Here is a 16681-nt window from a genome sequence, read left to right on the forward strand (position 1 = left end):
TTTGGTCAACAATATACTTTCATGCCTCAAAATACAATATGGCACTTCTCAAGCTACTATGTCTAGAATATTTTCCACATTGCTTGTGAACACAGTGTACCATCCTCACAACTTCTGCCACAATTATGTAACCATGTGCATTATGAAATGAAAGCTTTTTACCTCCCAATTAACATAAAAATGACAAATTCATGCCATTCTCCAAATCACTCTATTGTTGATTGGGTCTACTGGAGCTCAATACCTGAATCTGGAATGCTATCATAATTGCACCCAAATCTAGAATACATACCCAAATGAACATAATTTGGACACTGATGCACCAAAAACCAGATTGGGTATCACAAAGTTTTTAGGCATGAAATTTTTGGGGTAAATGAATCAACTCCATGACAAATATAAGCTGATGTATTCCGAAACAATGCCAGATACAGAGGGCACAAATGGCAATTTTAAAAAATACCGAAACAGATTTAAAAAAAGAGAGAGAAATTATTTTAGATACACGTTCTTATATATCTCGACATAATCCCCAATTGATATGTATTCTTTATTCCATTATTTTATCAGCACTTGATACCAGCTGCTGTTTTAGTGCTAGTGTGTTAATCTCTTCATTGCGTGCCCACCCACAGTAAGCATTTGTTTAAAAAATTCCAATAATTATGAACTATGTTTGTAAGCTAAACTCATATCACCCTTTGACAGTTGCTACACTGCATATTGTTACTTGCCTGTCAGCTCAAACCAAGTCCACTCTTCATTTTGCAATCTCAACATGACAACCATATTGGTTTTAATACACAGGTGTTAAGCAGCTGCAAGAGAATTTATCGACTCAAAATGTAAATCACGTTATGTGATTAACGGTCCTCGGATTAAACAGGAAGCATTTCTTTATGAATATCCTTCGTAGAAGTACTTCACCCTCAATAAACACAAACAAAACAAATGTGTAATGCTCTAAAATTGGACATTCCTTGAGCACAGTCAGTATTTAATAATGAGTTCTGGATGAGAAGAAAATAACTTGCATCTGCTATTATCAAGATGGGTTACTCTGCCATCAACTGACAATTTTCAAAATTACTAACTGCTATTATCAGCTACCCACTTGCTGACTTTCCTTCCTATTATTCAAATTATATACAAAGCTTTCATTTTTTATTTTACGTTCCTTCTCTCACCTCTCATTTACATTAATACTAAAATAATTTGGTACAAAGATATACCTACCACTTCAACTATCCTCAGACAGATATCGTTACATAGCATTCACTCCCTGTTCCAGGATTATTTCAAAATACCAATATCTTCCTCAATTTTAGTTTACTGCAAATCAAATGAAATTAAAATAAAACTTTTTCTAAAAGTGATTGAAATCTTATAGAAATGTGTATCATATCCACTGAATTAAGAAATTATCTTGCTTTGAATTGTGAATTTTGAGCATATGTATGATGAACTGTATGTTAAAAAACATTTTTCCATTTTCATAATGGTATGGATGAGATTGTAAGATAATTCAAATTAAGAACAAAAGGATATAAATTGGCCCTTTAACTGAGAAGGAAAAAAATGAAGCAAAGTCCAGTTGAAATAGCTAAGAATGAACGAGGAATCACTTACACAAAGAACAGATAGATTCAATTTCCAATAGTTCCAACACAACCATTTGTCCTGAACAGAACATGGCATTTGATATGCTAGGACTACATTGATTCTGATTGCTATACAAACTCATTATGTATATGCACACATTATCAGTATACTAAAAATGAAGCAAAGTCCAGTAGAAGTAGCTATGAACGAACCAGGAATCACTTAAACAATGAAGAAGACAGGTTCCATTTTTATTACACTCTATTTGCAATTCATAACAGCTTTTCATAGGAAATTCTCTTCAAACTTTGATTGACATGTGAATATGAAATATTTAAATTTCTTTCTCCGGTGGAAATCTGTCCTATTCCCTTCATTAGATTAACTGGTATTTTATTCATATCAACCAATATCGATAAATTGGTGTAAAATTATTGATCTGATAATGCAGAATTTGGTCATTTTTAATGAAAAGAAATATATAATTTGTATGGCTTGTTTGAGTTTTCGTTTTAAGTCCACTTTATCCACAGATAGGCTAATCGGAACACAGTTTAAAGTGGGATCCAAACCACTATGTGCCTACAGGGTAGCAAGATGATGTTACCTCTACACCCCCAAGTAGGCCCAGTTTTGTAAAGCATAGTGCAAATGCACATTTTCTTTCTCAAAGGTAAAAATGCACTGCAGTCATATAGTTAGTTATATTCAATAAGGAGGTCGAAAAATCATTCATGTTCGAGGAACATTTGCCATTTTGGGCAACCATTGGCCAATCTCTAATTGTGTGTGTATATATATTTAAGAAAATAGGAACTACATACCCAAATAATGACAGAAATATCTTGCTCCAAAATATGTCCATGCTCCACACATTCCTGCAACAGATGCAAACGAAGTGCAACACCACCTAGTCCTCATCTCAATCATCCTACACATTCACACACCTGTGGCTAATTCCACCAGTCCCTGAGGGGACCTCAGATGCACTCTGATGATTTATATCTCGGGACACAGCAACCACCACTCTTCAGAATTGACATTCATGTCAACAGCAATAACACCACTACATTTAAAGATTGTTTCAGCATTGAAAAATCCATCGACTTCCTTCTAGAAAGCATTATGAATTGGCCCACATATCAGACATGCATACAAACATACCCTCTACATTATCCCAACTCCACCTTACTATTATTCCTCTACCCTGCCTGTAAGCCTGCCATCCTGTAATTCTCACGTTATATGAACACCTATTCTTACTACCCTCTCTCATTCTCCTACAATACATTGTACACTCAGTCTAATGTGATAACGTGGTCAGGTTATACAAGATAACAGTTTATTTTACTTTTTCAGATTTCATTCGTTTCTGATATTATACACACTTCTAGTACCTTTTGCTTTCCCTCTTTCATGTGTACGTGTGTGTGTGTGTATCAATATATATCAGTATAGTTTTGAAATTTCAACTCCAAACAAGCCAGTGGTCCTGGGTTCGAATCCCAGCCTGGACATTGGTGTTCTTTGAGTGTTCATTCGTCTATTTCATCATATCATCACTCATCCTCAACATCGCAATTAGCCAAACATGACAAAAGTGAAAGTAAATAACAAAAATCAAATCAATCAAGTCCAAACAAACATATACACATATTCCAACAGAAAATTGCTAATATTTTATCAGAATGTGGTTTTCCACCACCTACTATTTCAAACAACACTTGTGTGTATTGTGTGTTCAGAGAGTACTGAACAGTATATTTGTAAAGGTAAACACATGAAAATGAATAATTCCAGTCAGATAATAGAATTTGTTATTTGAAAATGTAATGACAGTTCACAAGTAACACACATTAAATGACAAAACTTCTTTGTGTTGCATGGTGTATGGAGAAACAGTTCATCATCATACTAAGAAATATATATTATAGAGTTGTATATTAACTCAACATGGTTTTGTACACTGGCAATTTTGGAGATTAAGAGTATATTACTTTGATATCACTTCATGTAGAAATACAAACTTAGTCAAAAACTTGCTAAAATTTATTCAAGGTCAACAAAATTAATTTTTGTTCCTATTTAGATTGTTTCTGTAATACAATGTCACTTATTTCTTATTACATTGTTGAAAGCTTTGAAATTACTACAATGGAACACACTGAGGTGTAATGACAAAATACGAATTTAAACTTTTGACTTTTAAGAAATATATTATTCAAAATCTTCAAAGAAAAAAACAAATAAAAATACCAGTGTGTCTACAATGGCCTAGCAGAAACTTTCTTTACAATATCAGATGCCGTGAAATTGCTTCCTATCAATTTCTTCACATTCTATGCCTGTCATGTATATGAGCATTCAAACTGTTCTTGTTTTTCATCAACTGGCCACAGAACACACATTTAAAAGGTCCCCTATCCTTTCCATGAATGTTAGACATGTGTTTCCAGAAGCTATTCTTTTTCGTAAATGTCTTGTTACAAATTGGGCAGATTATTTCCCTTGCATCATGTTGGGAGGTGAAGCCAGGCGAAAAGAAACCTACAAAAATAAGAGCAAGCATCAATCTGATTGATCTACTTTCTGAATGCTAAATTATTTTTTCTCTATTCATATCAACATGCTTATCTATATTTGTGCTCAAGTTGACAATACTGCCAACACACAAGGCAGGCAACCAGAGGATCCTTTTTTCAGGAGCATTACACAATATTTGAAAATATATTCAGGTGTTGGTCATCTGAAGAAGCGATTATATCAATAGAGTATCAGCACTTTAACTAAAACCTCAACAGCATTGATGAAGGTAAGTGCTAAAGCCCCCCCCCCCCAAAAAAAAGGCGTAGCAAAACCACCTTTGGGGGCCTAAACCTACATATACTCTGCTGGCTTCACTCCCACGTGCTTCAGCAGAGGTGGGTGATCAGCCAACCAGTTACAGCGTGATGTGTGGTCAGTACGACAAACCCTCAGGCATTGTAGGTTTCGATGACTGGGTTATGCTACTCATTCCTAGTTCCTCAATTTCTTCACGATGGTGAGTGGCCAACGGTGCAACACACTGACTGAAATCTCTCAAGAGAAGTTGTTACGCTTTCCTCCAGGAGACTGTAGCCAGAGTCCAAAGGAATATCAAATACATTTTCTTTACATTCGGACTGTTAAGCAACATCTTCCCTCCAAAAAGATGGAAAAATCACGTTTCTGGACTCTTTTCTCATTATCTTTTTTAAAGGTGCATTTCAATTGTAAAATAAGGTAAGATATATTGCTTACTTTCCAGTTATTTTTTCTACATAAATGTGGCCACCAATTCCGTGTTATCTAATAACAAAATTAGTCGTAGTGGGAACAGGCTGTAGATTATATAGAAATAATTTATATAATTATTTATTCATTTAATCTTGTTTTTTCATGGCAAAGTTCAGGCTGTGAAGCCATTTCTTAACCATGTTTACATATATGTGTATGTTTATTAAATTTAGCAACTACATTTGAATCATTATGTAAAGGGAAATATTCAAATAAAACAACACTAAAAATTACGTACAAGAATGAAAGTTTAACCTGCACACATGCTTGGATGCTCACCCATTCCTGACAATGAAATAATGGCAGCACCATTAAACAGTGGAACTGCATTGTAATTCAGTCAGTTATTATATAGTAAACTCTTCAAAGAGATTTCAACTTATAGTTTTGATTGAGATGAAAGTAAATAAATATACCTCAACATATCCATCTATATCTAAAGGTGTTGGGAAAACCCATGACACATTGAATCCTTAGGATGGAATTTCTACCTGCAAACAGTATTTTGCATTTATCTTTCTCTCATTGAGCATCAATTTTCAGCCTATTTCAGCTAATTGGAACAATGAGGATGTATTTTGATTATATGAAACTGATGGAGGGACACTCACAAAGGAACACTTCTTGATGAGGGGATTGTGTGTTCGGCATTCAACACACTTGGCTACACACATAAAGTCATCGATAACATGCACCTTCTAAGAGTCCAAATGCTGTATTGGATTATGGTTATTTAATGCAACTTTCAACATCATCAGATTATTGATAAAGAAAGTTGAAATGGGTCAAAGAACAAAAACTAAGAAACACCACTCAAAATCGCAGGACCTTCTGAGGCAAGATTGCAAAGTACAGATCAACAGATGCAACAACTTCAAATGTTGAAGTCTCCAAAAGCATATTTATCAATATCTTAGTTGTACACACCTACTTACATAAAGTGGACACTTTACATGGTTGAACAGTTGAAGAATGTGCCACTTTATCTGAATAGCAGTGCAGCTGGTGAAAAAATTATAAATAGGATTTCTCCTAATTCACTCTTGAACTGGTATTCTTGATTCCAGTACACATCCAAAACATACGCAATCGCTCGGCAGTTCTGCTTGGCACAGCAGAGAAATATCCGCTCACAGGTGTAACAATCTTTTCTATGCTCTCGCATTTGAAATATATCTTGTAGACAAGTCTACCCAACACACACATACATACAGTTCAGGTAGGGTACTAATGAAAAGTAAGTTAATTTACTTGAATGGTAATTTTATTATTTAAATAAAAATACATCTACATACAAATGAACATATTGAAATTTTAATAGTATGAAATTTCTAAGTTACAAATATCTAGACAATAACTAAATGTTTAAAATTGTTGGCTAAATGTATATATTTTTTATTCACACAAATACATGCAAATGATTGCATGTATATAAAAGAAAGAAAACAACGCACTGCATGATATTACATTTAATTCTACATAAATGAGTACATTATCATGTTTTTGAACAAATAAGACATCATACTGCTTGCATACAAAAAAAAAAAAAAAAAAAAAAACACTGATGTTGACAATAGACAAGCACCATACTTACAAACTTCAATTATAAATTTTGAAAAAGGCAAATCATGTTAAGGCTTTGTGGAAAGCAATGTAAACCTTTGGCAGTTTGGCAGCAGGCATTTCTAGACGTAAATAAAAATGATAACCTGTGGTGCAACAGCCCATGAGGGCAAGGGCTTACCTACTGACTGCCAGCCTCGCTCCCACCAGCCAAAGTGGGAGATAATTCAACCAGTTACAGTGTTACGTGTGGTCAGCATAACGAACCCCCAGTCTTTGTTGTAGTTTTCCATGACTGGGTAATGCTACTAATTCGTAGCTCGCCAATTTCCTCATGATGGTGAGCGGCCACCAGTCCCATACACAGGGTAATATCTCATGAGAAAAGTTGTCATGCTTTCCCCCAGGAGACTCAAACCTGTGCACAGTTGACCAACTAATCACAATTGTAACTTTGTCATTCAATTTCTTCCTTCTCTACATCACAAAATTTTATAAAACATAATCAATATTTTTCAAAACTAACGTTTAGTTGGTGCACCAGTTCAAGAAATCAATAAAAAATGTTTTCAATTTAAAATTATAATGTATCTCTTTCAGTTAAAGCCAATGTATTACAGAAAGCATGAGCAGAAAAACTAGATTTCAAGCTATGGAAAGATGAATGCAAAATGCATTTGAATAATATGGGTATCTGATATGATATCACCAGTTACTGTTTACTATCTGCTATTAATTCACATGCCTAGTAAAACACTTCAATCAATGTACTGACTGACAATGTGGAAGTAAATGGAACATAATGCTCTGTAAATACATAATTTGCTGTATATGGAGAATTAAGGCATTGTTGAACTAGTTTGCAAAAAAAGAATCTCAACTGTTACTGATCAAGAAGACAATTTGTTCATAGATATTCATACAATGAAATATGCATATATATTTTTCCCATTTAAAGCAGAATGCTCTGTCGAGTGTATTTTTTTTAAAAAAAAAAAACTAAAAAACAATTGGCATAAACTGCAACGAAAGAAAATGAAGAACTTTGCAAAAAAAAATCTAAAATTACTAATTGCTTAATTCCATACATGCTCAAAAGAAAATATAAACAGAAAGCAATTTAGTACTCCCAGAGTGCAAAAAATTGGAAGGAAGCAGTATCCAAATTATAAGTTTTTCTAAATATAAAAATTTTCAACGGCATTTTTCTAAAACTGGCAATGTTTGTTTTCAGGGTCACAAATTTCAGCTCTTTTCACACAATTTTCATTACTTTTCAAGTGGTTTATCATTCCTGCTCTCTTGGGAGGTGACAGAATCTGAATTATCCAGTTATTAAAACTGCTCAATTTTCAAGTCAAATTTCAGGATTTTGATATGTGCCCAACTGTATAATTTACCAAATTCAATCTATCATATAGTTTTTTATTTGACTTAACAAAACGAAATGAAAATTTTGTTAAAACATTTAGTTATGATTTTTTAAGACCTTTCAATATATCATCTCACCTTGACTATGTCTCACTTTTTCACATCGCAAATGAATAAAGAAGAAAAACTACTCTGGACCAAAATTCAATTTGTTACGGAAAAGGTATTTCTGTGACTTTTGTACAGGTGGAAACGCAAACTCTCCCTATTTTTCAATATGGAAGAACACAAGTAACACTGAAATGGTCCCTGTTCGGCTCCATGAAAATTTTTTATATGTACATTCAGATTTCCTGTATTCACAAATTGTCGGTTGCAGAACGGGCACTGAACATTCTTAGGTCTCTCTGCGATTCGCCTGAATGGCTGGTTCGTTCCTGTGAAGGATAAGTAAATTATATAATTTTTAATTTTGACTTCATAAAACAATCTACTATGTTACTAAATACCCCACCCCCTCACTGAACACACAACTGATTGAAAGTGAAAGTACACAAAAAAAAATGGGCAGCTTTTAGATAATAGCATGCCTATTTAGTTACAATAGGAATTTCTTCACCCAACAGTTTTGCTCGATGCATTTTTCCATCTGTGTAGCTGGTTTATGTGGCAGCGTAGTGTTTCTTTGTTCTTTAAGACAGAAGAGCAGAAGGGGCAAGTAAATGGTCCCTGGCTAGAACCATGGACATTCATGAAGTGAACATTAAGGTTCCCCTTGTTCGCAAATTGCCGATTGCACTTGGGGCACATACAGCTTTTGAGCTTGGTTACATTTCGTCCAAACATCTGGCAGTACCCTGCAAATGGAATACACATGCAGAATTAAGCACAGAATAAATACAGTTCAAGTACAGTTCCAATGCAAGTTTTAATGCAAGTCTTCATTTTCTTTAGTACGTACAATTACATTCATCTTCTAGATATTAAAGAAGAATGACTTTGTGTTTCTCTACTTCTAGGCAATTTTAACAAATTTCAAACCTTAAGAAAATCTTATTAAATCAAAACAACATACCGAATAAAAATAATACAAGTACAGCGGATAACACATGTATCCACACATACAAATCTGTCAAACTCTAATCCTGGGAATGTGGTAGAATATCAATTTAAGATAAAATAAATAACACATTGTGAAGTACTTTTGCGCCTTCTAACCAAAATATATTTTTAAGAAAAAGTGCCAATCATGCAATTCACATGCCACTCATGCTCAAGTGACTGCAACACACACACATGCATATTTCTAAAAGAATTCGCTCTTCAGTGTAAACTTATAAATAACATATCTACTTGTGCTTGAAAAAAAAAACAACATGTGAAGCGCTACCCACTCCTTTTAACTCTCGGCCTAAATATTCTAGGATCTTATTCTATGGGATTGATAAACGTGATATCTCAAACTTTCTCTATTCTTTGATTGTTTTCCACATTGTTGGCAGATAAAAGGTCCCTGGTCTTTTCCATGGAAATTTTTCATGTGGACTGTCAAATTTCCCTTAGTGGTAAACTGTCGTTTGCATTCAACGCAGTGGAAATTCTTAGTCTTTTTCTGATCCTGGAGAAGACAATTTATCCACCCTGCAGAACAGAGAGAAAATAATCACTGTCAAAGTTCACTGTTTCTTGTTCTGTATAACCAAATATCTAACGAGTGGATATTTTTCCTGCAGAAGCACCTTACAAAAGCTACCATATTAATTGATCTCAAAATCTGTACAAAATAAAATATTTAAAACAAGCGTTCTCAGGTTACCAGGCAGGTTAAATTGGTGTTAGCTTCCAACATTTCAATTGCCTACATTGCTGTCATAATCAGGGAAGCTAACACCAATTTAACTTGGCTGGTAACCCAAGAACACTTTTTGAATCACGTCTCCAGGAAAGTTACAATTCCTACTTTACACCATTTAAATTATCATTGGTTGGAGTATTTTCAATGCCAACATATCATCGAGGGCATGACACTCTGTAGCACATTCCATTTTTATGGAATGCGGGTCGTGACAGAAACAAGCATACAAAATACATACAGTCTGTGGAGGGCAGAGATGACCCCACTAAATTAAACATTTAGGCCAGTAGAAAGAAGGATGGTAGACAGTGCTACTAAAATAAGCTGAAGGGAACATGATAAACCAATCAGGAAAATTCAGGGAATGGATTGAATTTTGAACTGAATATCTAACACCTTGAAAAAGCAGCAAACTTGGACGTTATGCTTCTAATTTTCTCTTTTTAAGATCACGATTATTAATATAACTATGCCCTTTTAAGTTATATAATTGTTTCAAGTTTATTTAGTTTCACGGAAAACAAAACACCTTCAACTATGTGAGGAGCAGACTATTACCATTTTATTGTACATCTTTCAATGGATTCTACATATTAGTTTTGGCTTCACAAAAAACAATGCACAAAGTACTGTAGAGAATCTCAACACGAAAATTATGATATATCATTCAAATCCAAAATTTCATTACAAAATTTCATAAGCATACAAAGAAAAAGAAAACTATTACAACTGTATTCTGTGAGCTTGATAGATGTGATATCGCAAACTCTCCTTATTCTTTGATAATTTGCCACACAAAGAACAGGCAAATGGTCCTTTATCCTCTCCATGGATATTTCTACAGTGAGTAGTTAAATGTCCTCTTGTGGTAAACTGGCGAGAGCACACACCACATTGAAAATTCTTAACCTTTCGTTGGTCCTGGGGAATGCAAGTCTGTCCTGCAGAACAAAGAAAGCAATCACTTCCATTACCATTTGTTTCCTCCAAGAAACATTTCTATTTCCAATTAAGTTTAAAATTTCAATTTGTGCTACTCCTACTACAAATGTCTGACAAAATAACTAACAAGATCCACAGTCAACAATCAAAACACAACTTGATGAAGACAAGTAAAATTAAAACAACTTGATCAAGGAGAATAAAAAGAAATTCACCACATAAAAAGACAGACACATATGAAGAAACTATTTATCAAAAAACACTAAATATTGGCACCAGATGCAATATGTTTATTATAAGGAATTGATCATCAGTGGGTAAACATTGCAAAATTATCAGAAATTAATCATTAAGGTTACCATTACAATATATGTAATGGGAAACTAGATATGCTTTTAAGAACACCTCCTCTTTTCTCAATTATCCATTATTTATACTTCCCTCCAAAACAATGCATTACGTTACAATGAAAATTAATACATTATCAAATTTTGGAAGGGCTATGTAATTTGATAAAAATTCTCATTTTTATTAAGCACATTAATATGATAATATAAGGAGAATGTTAATGTAATTGAATTTTGGTCCAGAGTAGTTTTTCTTCTTTATTCATTTGCGATGAGAAAAAGTGAGACATAGTCAAGGTGAGATGATACATTGAAAGGTCTTAAAAAATCATAACTAAATGTTAATGTAAATCCAATTTCTTACACTCTACAATAACTTATTTTATTGACAACGGTTACATATGTCTTTTGTCAATGGAAAATATGATCATAGAAAAAATACTTTACAAATTAAATCTTTCACGACACTAAAACTTTACAAATTAAATCCTTCAAGACAATAAAATTTTATAAATTAACAATCGCCAGTACAAATGCATTAAAGATAATTTTCATAAATGTTGTGCTTAAACAAGTGCATGTCAAACATCGCCCAAAATGAAAGAAATTTCCCAGTTTCACAACAGAACATTTCTGACTTAATGATTAAGGAGTTTCATGCTGAGACTTCTCTCTGTGGTTATAATACATGTGAGAGCGTAAGCTGTCTCTATTCTTTGACTGTCTTCCACACAGAGAACAATTAAAAGGTCCCTGGTGTTCGCCATGAAAATTTTGCATGTGTCTAGCCAGGCTTCCTCTTGAGGAAAAGAGCCGCTTACAGATAACACAAACATGGTCCTTATGGTTTCCTCCTTCCTGGAGAAGTACTGTAACCAATCCTGCAGAAGAACAAAGAAAAGTCTCTCACCTTTATGATTTTTTTTCCTAAGTTCCTTAGTAATATGTAAAATCAACACACCACAGAATCTCTGAACTCTTACATTGCATGATGTTTAATCAAGACCACAGACTGAGCATGCTCTAAAAATCAATACTCTCTCCCTTACATAATGCCTAATATGCAATATACCTCTCTCTGTTATATTGTATAATAAAACACATTTCTGTTGTACAAGATATCCCACTTATTTTGCCAAAGAATTTTCACTGGAATATTAATTAGGTTTTCCAGGCATTTTCCTTAAATTTTTGCTTACTTCATCGGTTTTCGGTATAATTTTAAGGTGTATCGTTTTACATAGCAACACACAATTTTGGAAACTAGTATTTACAAATACGTGAAAACCACGTAATTGTGGCATGTACTGAAATTGTATTTTCAACAGGTATTGAATAATTTAAGGACAAAAAAGATAGAGTCCTTCATGAAAAACCAAGCAGTTGAATAGTAAAAGTTTACACCACCTGGAATCAGATACAACTTGGAATTTCACATGGGAGCCTCACTGTCTTATGTACTCTAATCAAAACATATCTATTGATCATATTTTTAAGACTCTTCATTATTCGATATTAAAGATTAATTTATAACTGTAACAAGGAAAGAAATCTATGACCCAGAGCTCACTGTTTTCTTTCTTTCTAATACTTCCAAGCTTTTTCACATTCTGTATGTGAAATAAATGTTCAACTAATGCTAAACTGCACTCACCTTTTAAGAAATTTCTTTATTTTTCCATGGCTTTTTAAATGTATAGCTTGACTCCCATGGTTTACGAAGTTGTCAAGGATTGCCAGATCAACAAGAGCCCTCTTTGAGTTTTAAGTCCATTATGCACAGAAAGATTAATCTTCACTGGGTCTACCGTTTAAAGTAGGATTCAAACCACTACGTGCCTCCACTGGGTATCGAACTCAGGACCCCTTGACTGCAAGGTAATGACGTTACCACTGCACCATTGGAGAAGCCTATATATTATTCCATACAATCAAGTGTTGTTTTAATCATACTTCTACAATCAGGTTTTGTTAATGAGCTTAACTACACTGTTAATTCAATATGTGCTAACTACACATCTCAACCCATTGGATGAAAAAATGCTGTGAAATGCATATAAATTCCAAATTACAGCTGATTCTTTGATTGATTTGCTTTATTATACTTCGCTTTTTGTGCCACTTTTGGCTAGGGTTACCAGACGTCCGGTTTTTCCCGGACATGTCCTACATTTTAGCCTTATGTCCGGCGTCCGGGAGGAATTTGAAAAATATCATAGATGTCCTACATTTTGAGCGTCACATAATATTAATTAGGAAAATAGGTAACAGAAAGAAAGCATGCAAGTTACAAGTCTATGGACTACGCTTCCAAACTCAATAGTGAAATTTATTTTGATTCAGTCATTGATGTCCGTGTGCATGAACGAAGATCAATTTTTAAACTCGGATCGGGAAAGGATCACTGGAAAATTCCATTGCACGAAGACGTTTCAACACTTGATCGCGATCTAGGAACATCAAAACGAGTTTATCTTCTGATTGGCCATTCGCGACCGTTTTGGTGTGTGATCCTGGTTCACGATACTGACGTTTCGACTGCAGGCATTTGTTTTTTAATATAAAAACCGCGGAAAGTGATATCGAGGGCGTGCAAACGCTAGAGATGTTGGATGTACAATGCTGATAATTCGAGAACTATGTAAACTAAAAACTGCCAAAATAATAATAATAATTTGTGGTTCTGTGGTGCAAAGTCGTAATGTTTTTAAATACTGTACTTTCTATCCCAGAAAACAAAACATATATAAATGTTATATATTACGTGCAAGGTAAATTAGAACAGAGCAATGTTTACGATATTTCTACATGGTGTTGGAAATATGATTGTATAAATTTACGAAACATACATGTTACTGGCTATTTACACGACACGGCAATATAAATATATAAGAATTAAGAAATGAAAAATTCAAATACTTACCACAGTACAGTAATAATATAAATAATAATAATATATCTTTATTGCGGGCGAGGTTCAGCGTACGCTGTTCTCTCAAAATCGAATGCATTTCGTAAGGCATTAAAGTCCCGTAGAAGAAGGTTCCGTGCTTTCTCCTCCTTTTGTGTTGTGCCGTCAGTTCTTTTTTAATATCATTATTTCTTTACACTCCACTACATCCTTGTACATATTGACAAGGTTGATTAGTACATCTCTCAAATTCAGAGAAGTTTGCAGCCCGAATTATCTTCTTCTCCTACATGTTGATACTTTACCACATCACATTACTCTATGGGGTTCTTGATTGTCATTTGTTTTAGCCAACCAATCAGGTATAGCCTTACAAATTAATCTCGGATCAGTTGAACGGAATCTCCTGAACGTCGTTTTTCGTTGGTGCAATGCAAATCTTTAAACCAAGTTCATTTAGTGTGGATTAAAATTGATCTCGTTCATCTGAACTTCGAAATAATCGGCGTTGGTGGCATGAGTCATTGTCCAAAAAGAAAAAAGAAGTTTGTCCTGCTATTAAACAAACAGGAAAACGGAAACACTTAATGAACAAAGTTTTGGGACCACTTTCTGATAACGTCACTGTTCAATGCCTGAGCAGAATTTCTTGCCTTAGGGTTTATACTGATGAAACAAGATGTTGCCCATTCTTATTCAATATTCAATACAATTTGATTGTAAAGCAGGGGTATAGATAACAAAATTATTCATGGTGTCTGCCAGTCAAGAAAGTCATGGTAGTCAAGAAAAAGTAAAGAAATTAACAAGTAGGTCAAGAAATCAATAAAAAGGCAATAAATTATTCTTGTGGTCAAGAATTTTTGCTATCATAATGACTGATTGGTTGATTTAGTTTATTTTACTTCACTTTTTTCTGTCCCTTTGGCTAATCGCAGGGATGAAATGAATGGTGGTAAGATAAGATGGATGAAGGGACAGTCACAAACATATAGGGACAACCGACACAAGCCCCACATAAGTTTATACTGGCTGTGAGTAGACGGCAAAGCCTCGCTTATCTGCCAAACACAGTTCAGGATGCATTAATACGAGAAAGCAGATCTAATTCTCTTAAATTCAGCTTCAGTTTTCATCCTAACAGGCTCTTTGGTAGGGTTTTTCATTAAATAAATATTTATTTTCTTAATTACTAATTTTCAACTTTACCTAATTAGGGGTCAAATAAATAGACATTAAGAAAAACGGGAAAAAGGTATAGAAAAGTCCAGAAAAAGTCAAGAATTCTGGATGTGTTATTTTGGTAGACACCCTGGACACTACTCAAGATGAAACTTCTCGAACCATTTTTAATTACGGTAACTGCTGAATATTTGTTTGCCATTACAGGTCATAATTCAAATATCGAGAGAGTACTTTCATTACCATCAGCACAACAGACTCACGAGAGAAATTATTTTTTCATGAAGTCTGTAAAATGTTTGTTTGGTACTGGTCCCTATAATTTCAAAGAGTTTGACTGTCCACTCTAACATATATAGTGTTTGGCTAAACCTGAAATTTTGATAAAAATTGTCTCCTCTGAGAAGTACCGCTTAAATCATGTAGTGAGAGGTGCATTGATTAGATTGCAAGTTCTGAAATTTTGCATTTAAAAATTCATTAAGAATTCATTTTTTTAAAACTGAAAAGTGTCATTTTTCAACTACTTTCTAAAGTGTTCTATAGAAATATGTATTATTTATTGAGAATGTTTTGTGTCCTACATTTTGACTTAATGTCCTACATTTTGGGACAGCATGTCCTACATTTCCTTTACAGCGATCTGGTAACCCTACTTTTGGCTAATTTGCGAAGATGGAGACGAGTGATAATATGATGAAACTGATGTATGGGCACTCACAAACAGGCTGGAATTAGAACCTGGGACCTCTGCCGTCATAGCACAATGTGCTAACCTCTCTGCCACAGGGGCTGGCAGCTGATTCTTTGAGAACGATATTCTAATGTGGGGCTAAGATAAATCAGTCCATTCAAAAGAAGCAGCATACATCAGAGTAAACTCTCCAATGATTTTAATCGTAACTTGTATGTGGTTTATTTAATAAGGTCAACAGGTACATAAATTATATCTTTAAATTATCAAAAACAAAATTGCAAAATTGTGCACTCAGTTGCTGGTTACTTATGATATCGGATCAGTGAAATTAATGACCATTTTACTGATAAACCAATATATTTACAGTAAACTTAAATAAATCTGAAATCTGGTACATGATGGGAAAGTATGTATGGGACAAAATGGGCATTTCATCACCGTGCATTATAATTTGCCCCACTGGAAATCTGTTTACCTCAGTACAAATAAAGTTCAAACTTTTAGAAAAGTACGATGTTGCTTTGTGCACTGCATCATGGATTGACAGCAGATTGGTGTGGAAGTAGCACCCGACAAATTATTGATCTCTTGACATATTGGAAGTGAAGTGATGGTACAGCCATATATCCTGGAACCACAAGGTAATGAGGCTGTGCGAGCTCCAGAACCACTTATGCAAGGGGGGAGGGAATTTCCACAACTGGAGTCAAGACAGGTAAAACTTACAAGGTGGATAAAAATACATTGTGAAAAACATAAATAATAAATTCCATGCAAAACAGCCATAGCAACAATGAATGCAAGGAAGCCGAATGATATGTAGCAATATCCTCCTGAATTCATATGAAAATATATGATTATCAGCAAAGTCAAATATATGTCAATATTTACTG

General features: G+C 34.2%; 1 protein-coding gene across 29 annotated transcripts in view; it reads right to left on the reverse strand.

Annotated features, from left to right (window-relative positions):
* LOC145987728 (uncharacterized) overlaps positions 1-16681 on the reverse strand; it is a 319042-nt gene that overhangs the window by 196062 nt on the left and 106299 nt on the right. Inside the window, exon 6 of one of the 29 annotated variants that reach the window (XM_083122368.1) lies at positions 3900-4149. The exons of 25 other annotated variants lie outside the window; for them this stretch is intronic. In XM_083122368.1, the coding sequence (XP_082978494.1) occupies positions 3935-4149 (215 nt within the window). In that variant the 3' untranslated portion in view covers positions 3900-3934. Of the gene's footprint in view, positions 1-3899; positions 4150-8319; positions 8712-8740; positions 9496-11342; positions 11880-16681 lie in introns of those variants that run through there. 3 more of the 29 variants (XM_083122350.1, XM_083122359.1, XM_083122352.1) reach the window with 3 other exon arrangements.

This window comes from Lepisma saccharinum, chromosome 5 (genome assembly GCF_977018435.1).
Source record: "Lepisma saccharinum chromosome 5, izLepSacc3.1, whole genome shotgun sequence".
In the NCBI taxonomy this organism is placed as follows: Eukaryota; Metazoa; Arthropoda; class Insecta; order Zygentoma; family Lepismatidae; genus Lepisma; species Lepisma saccharinum.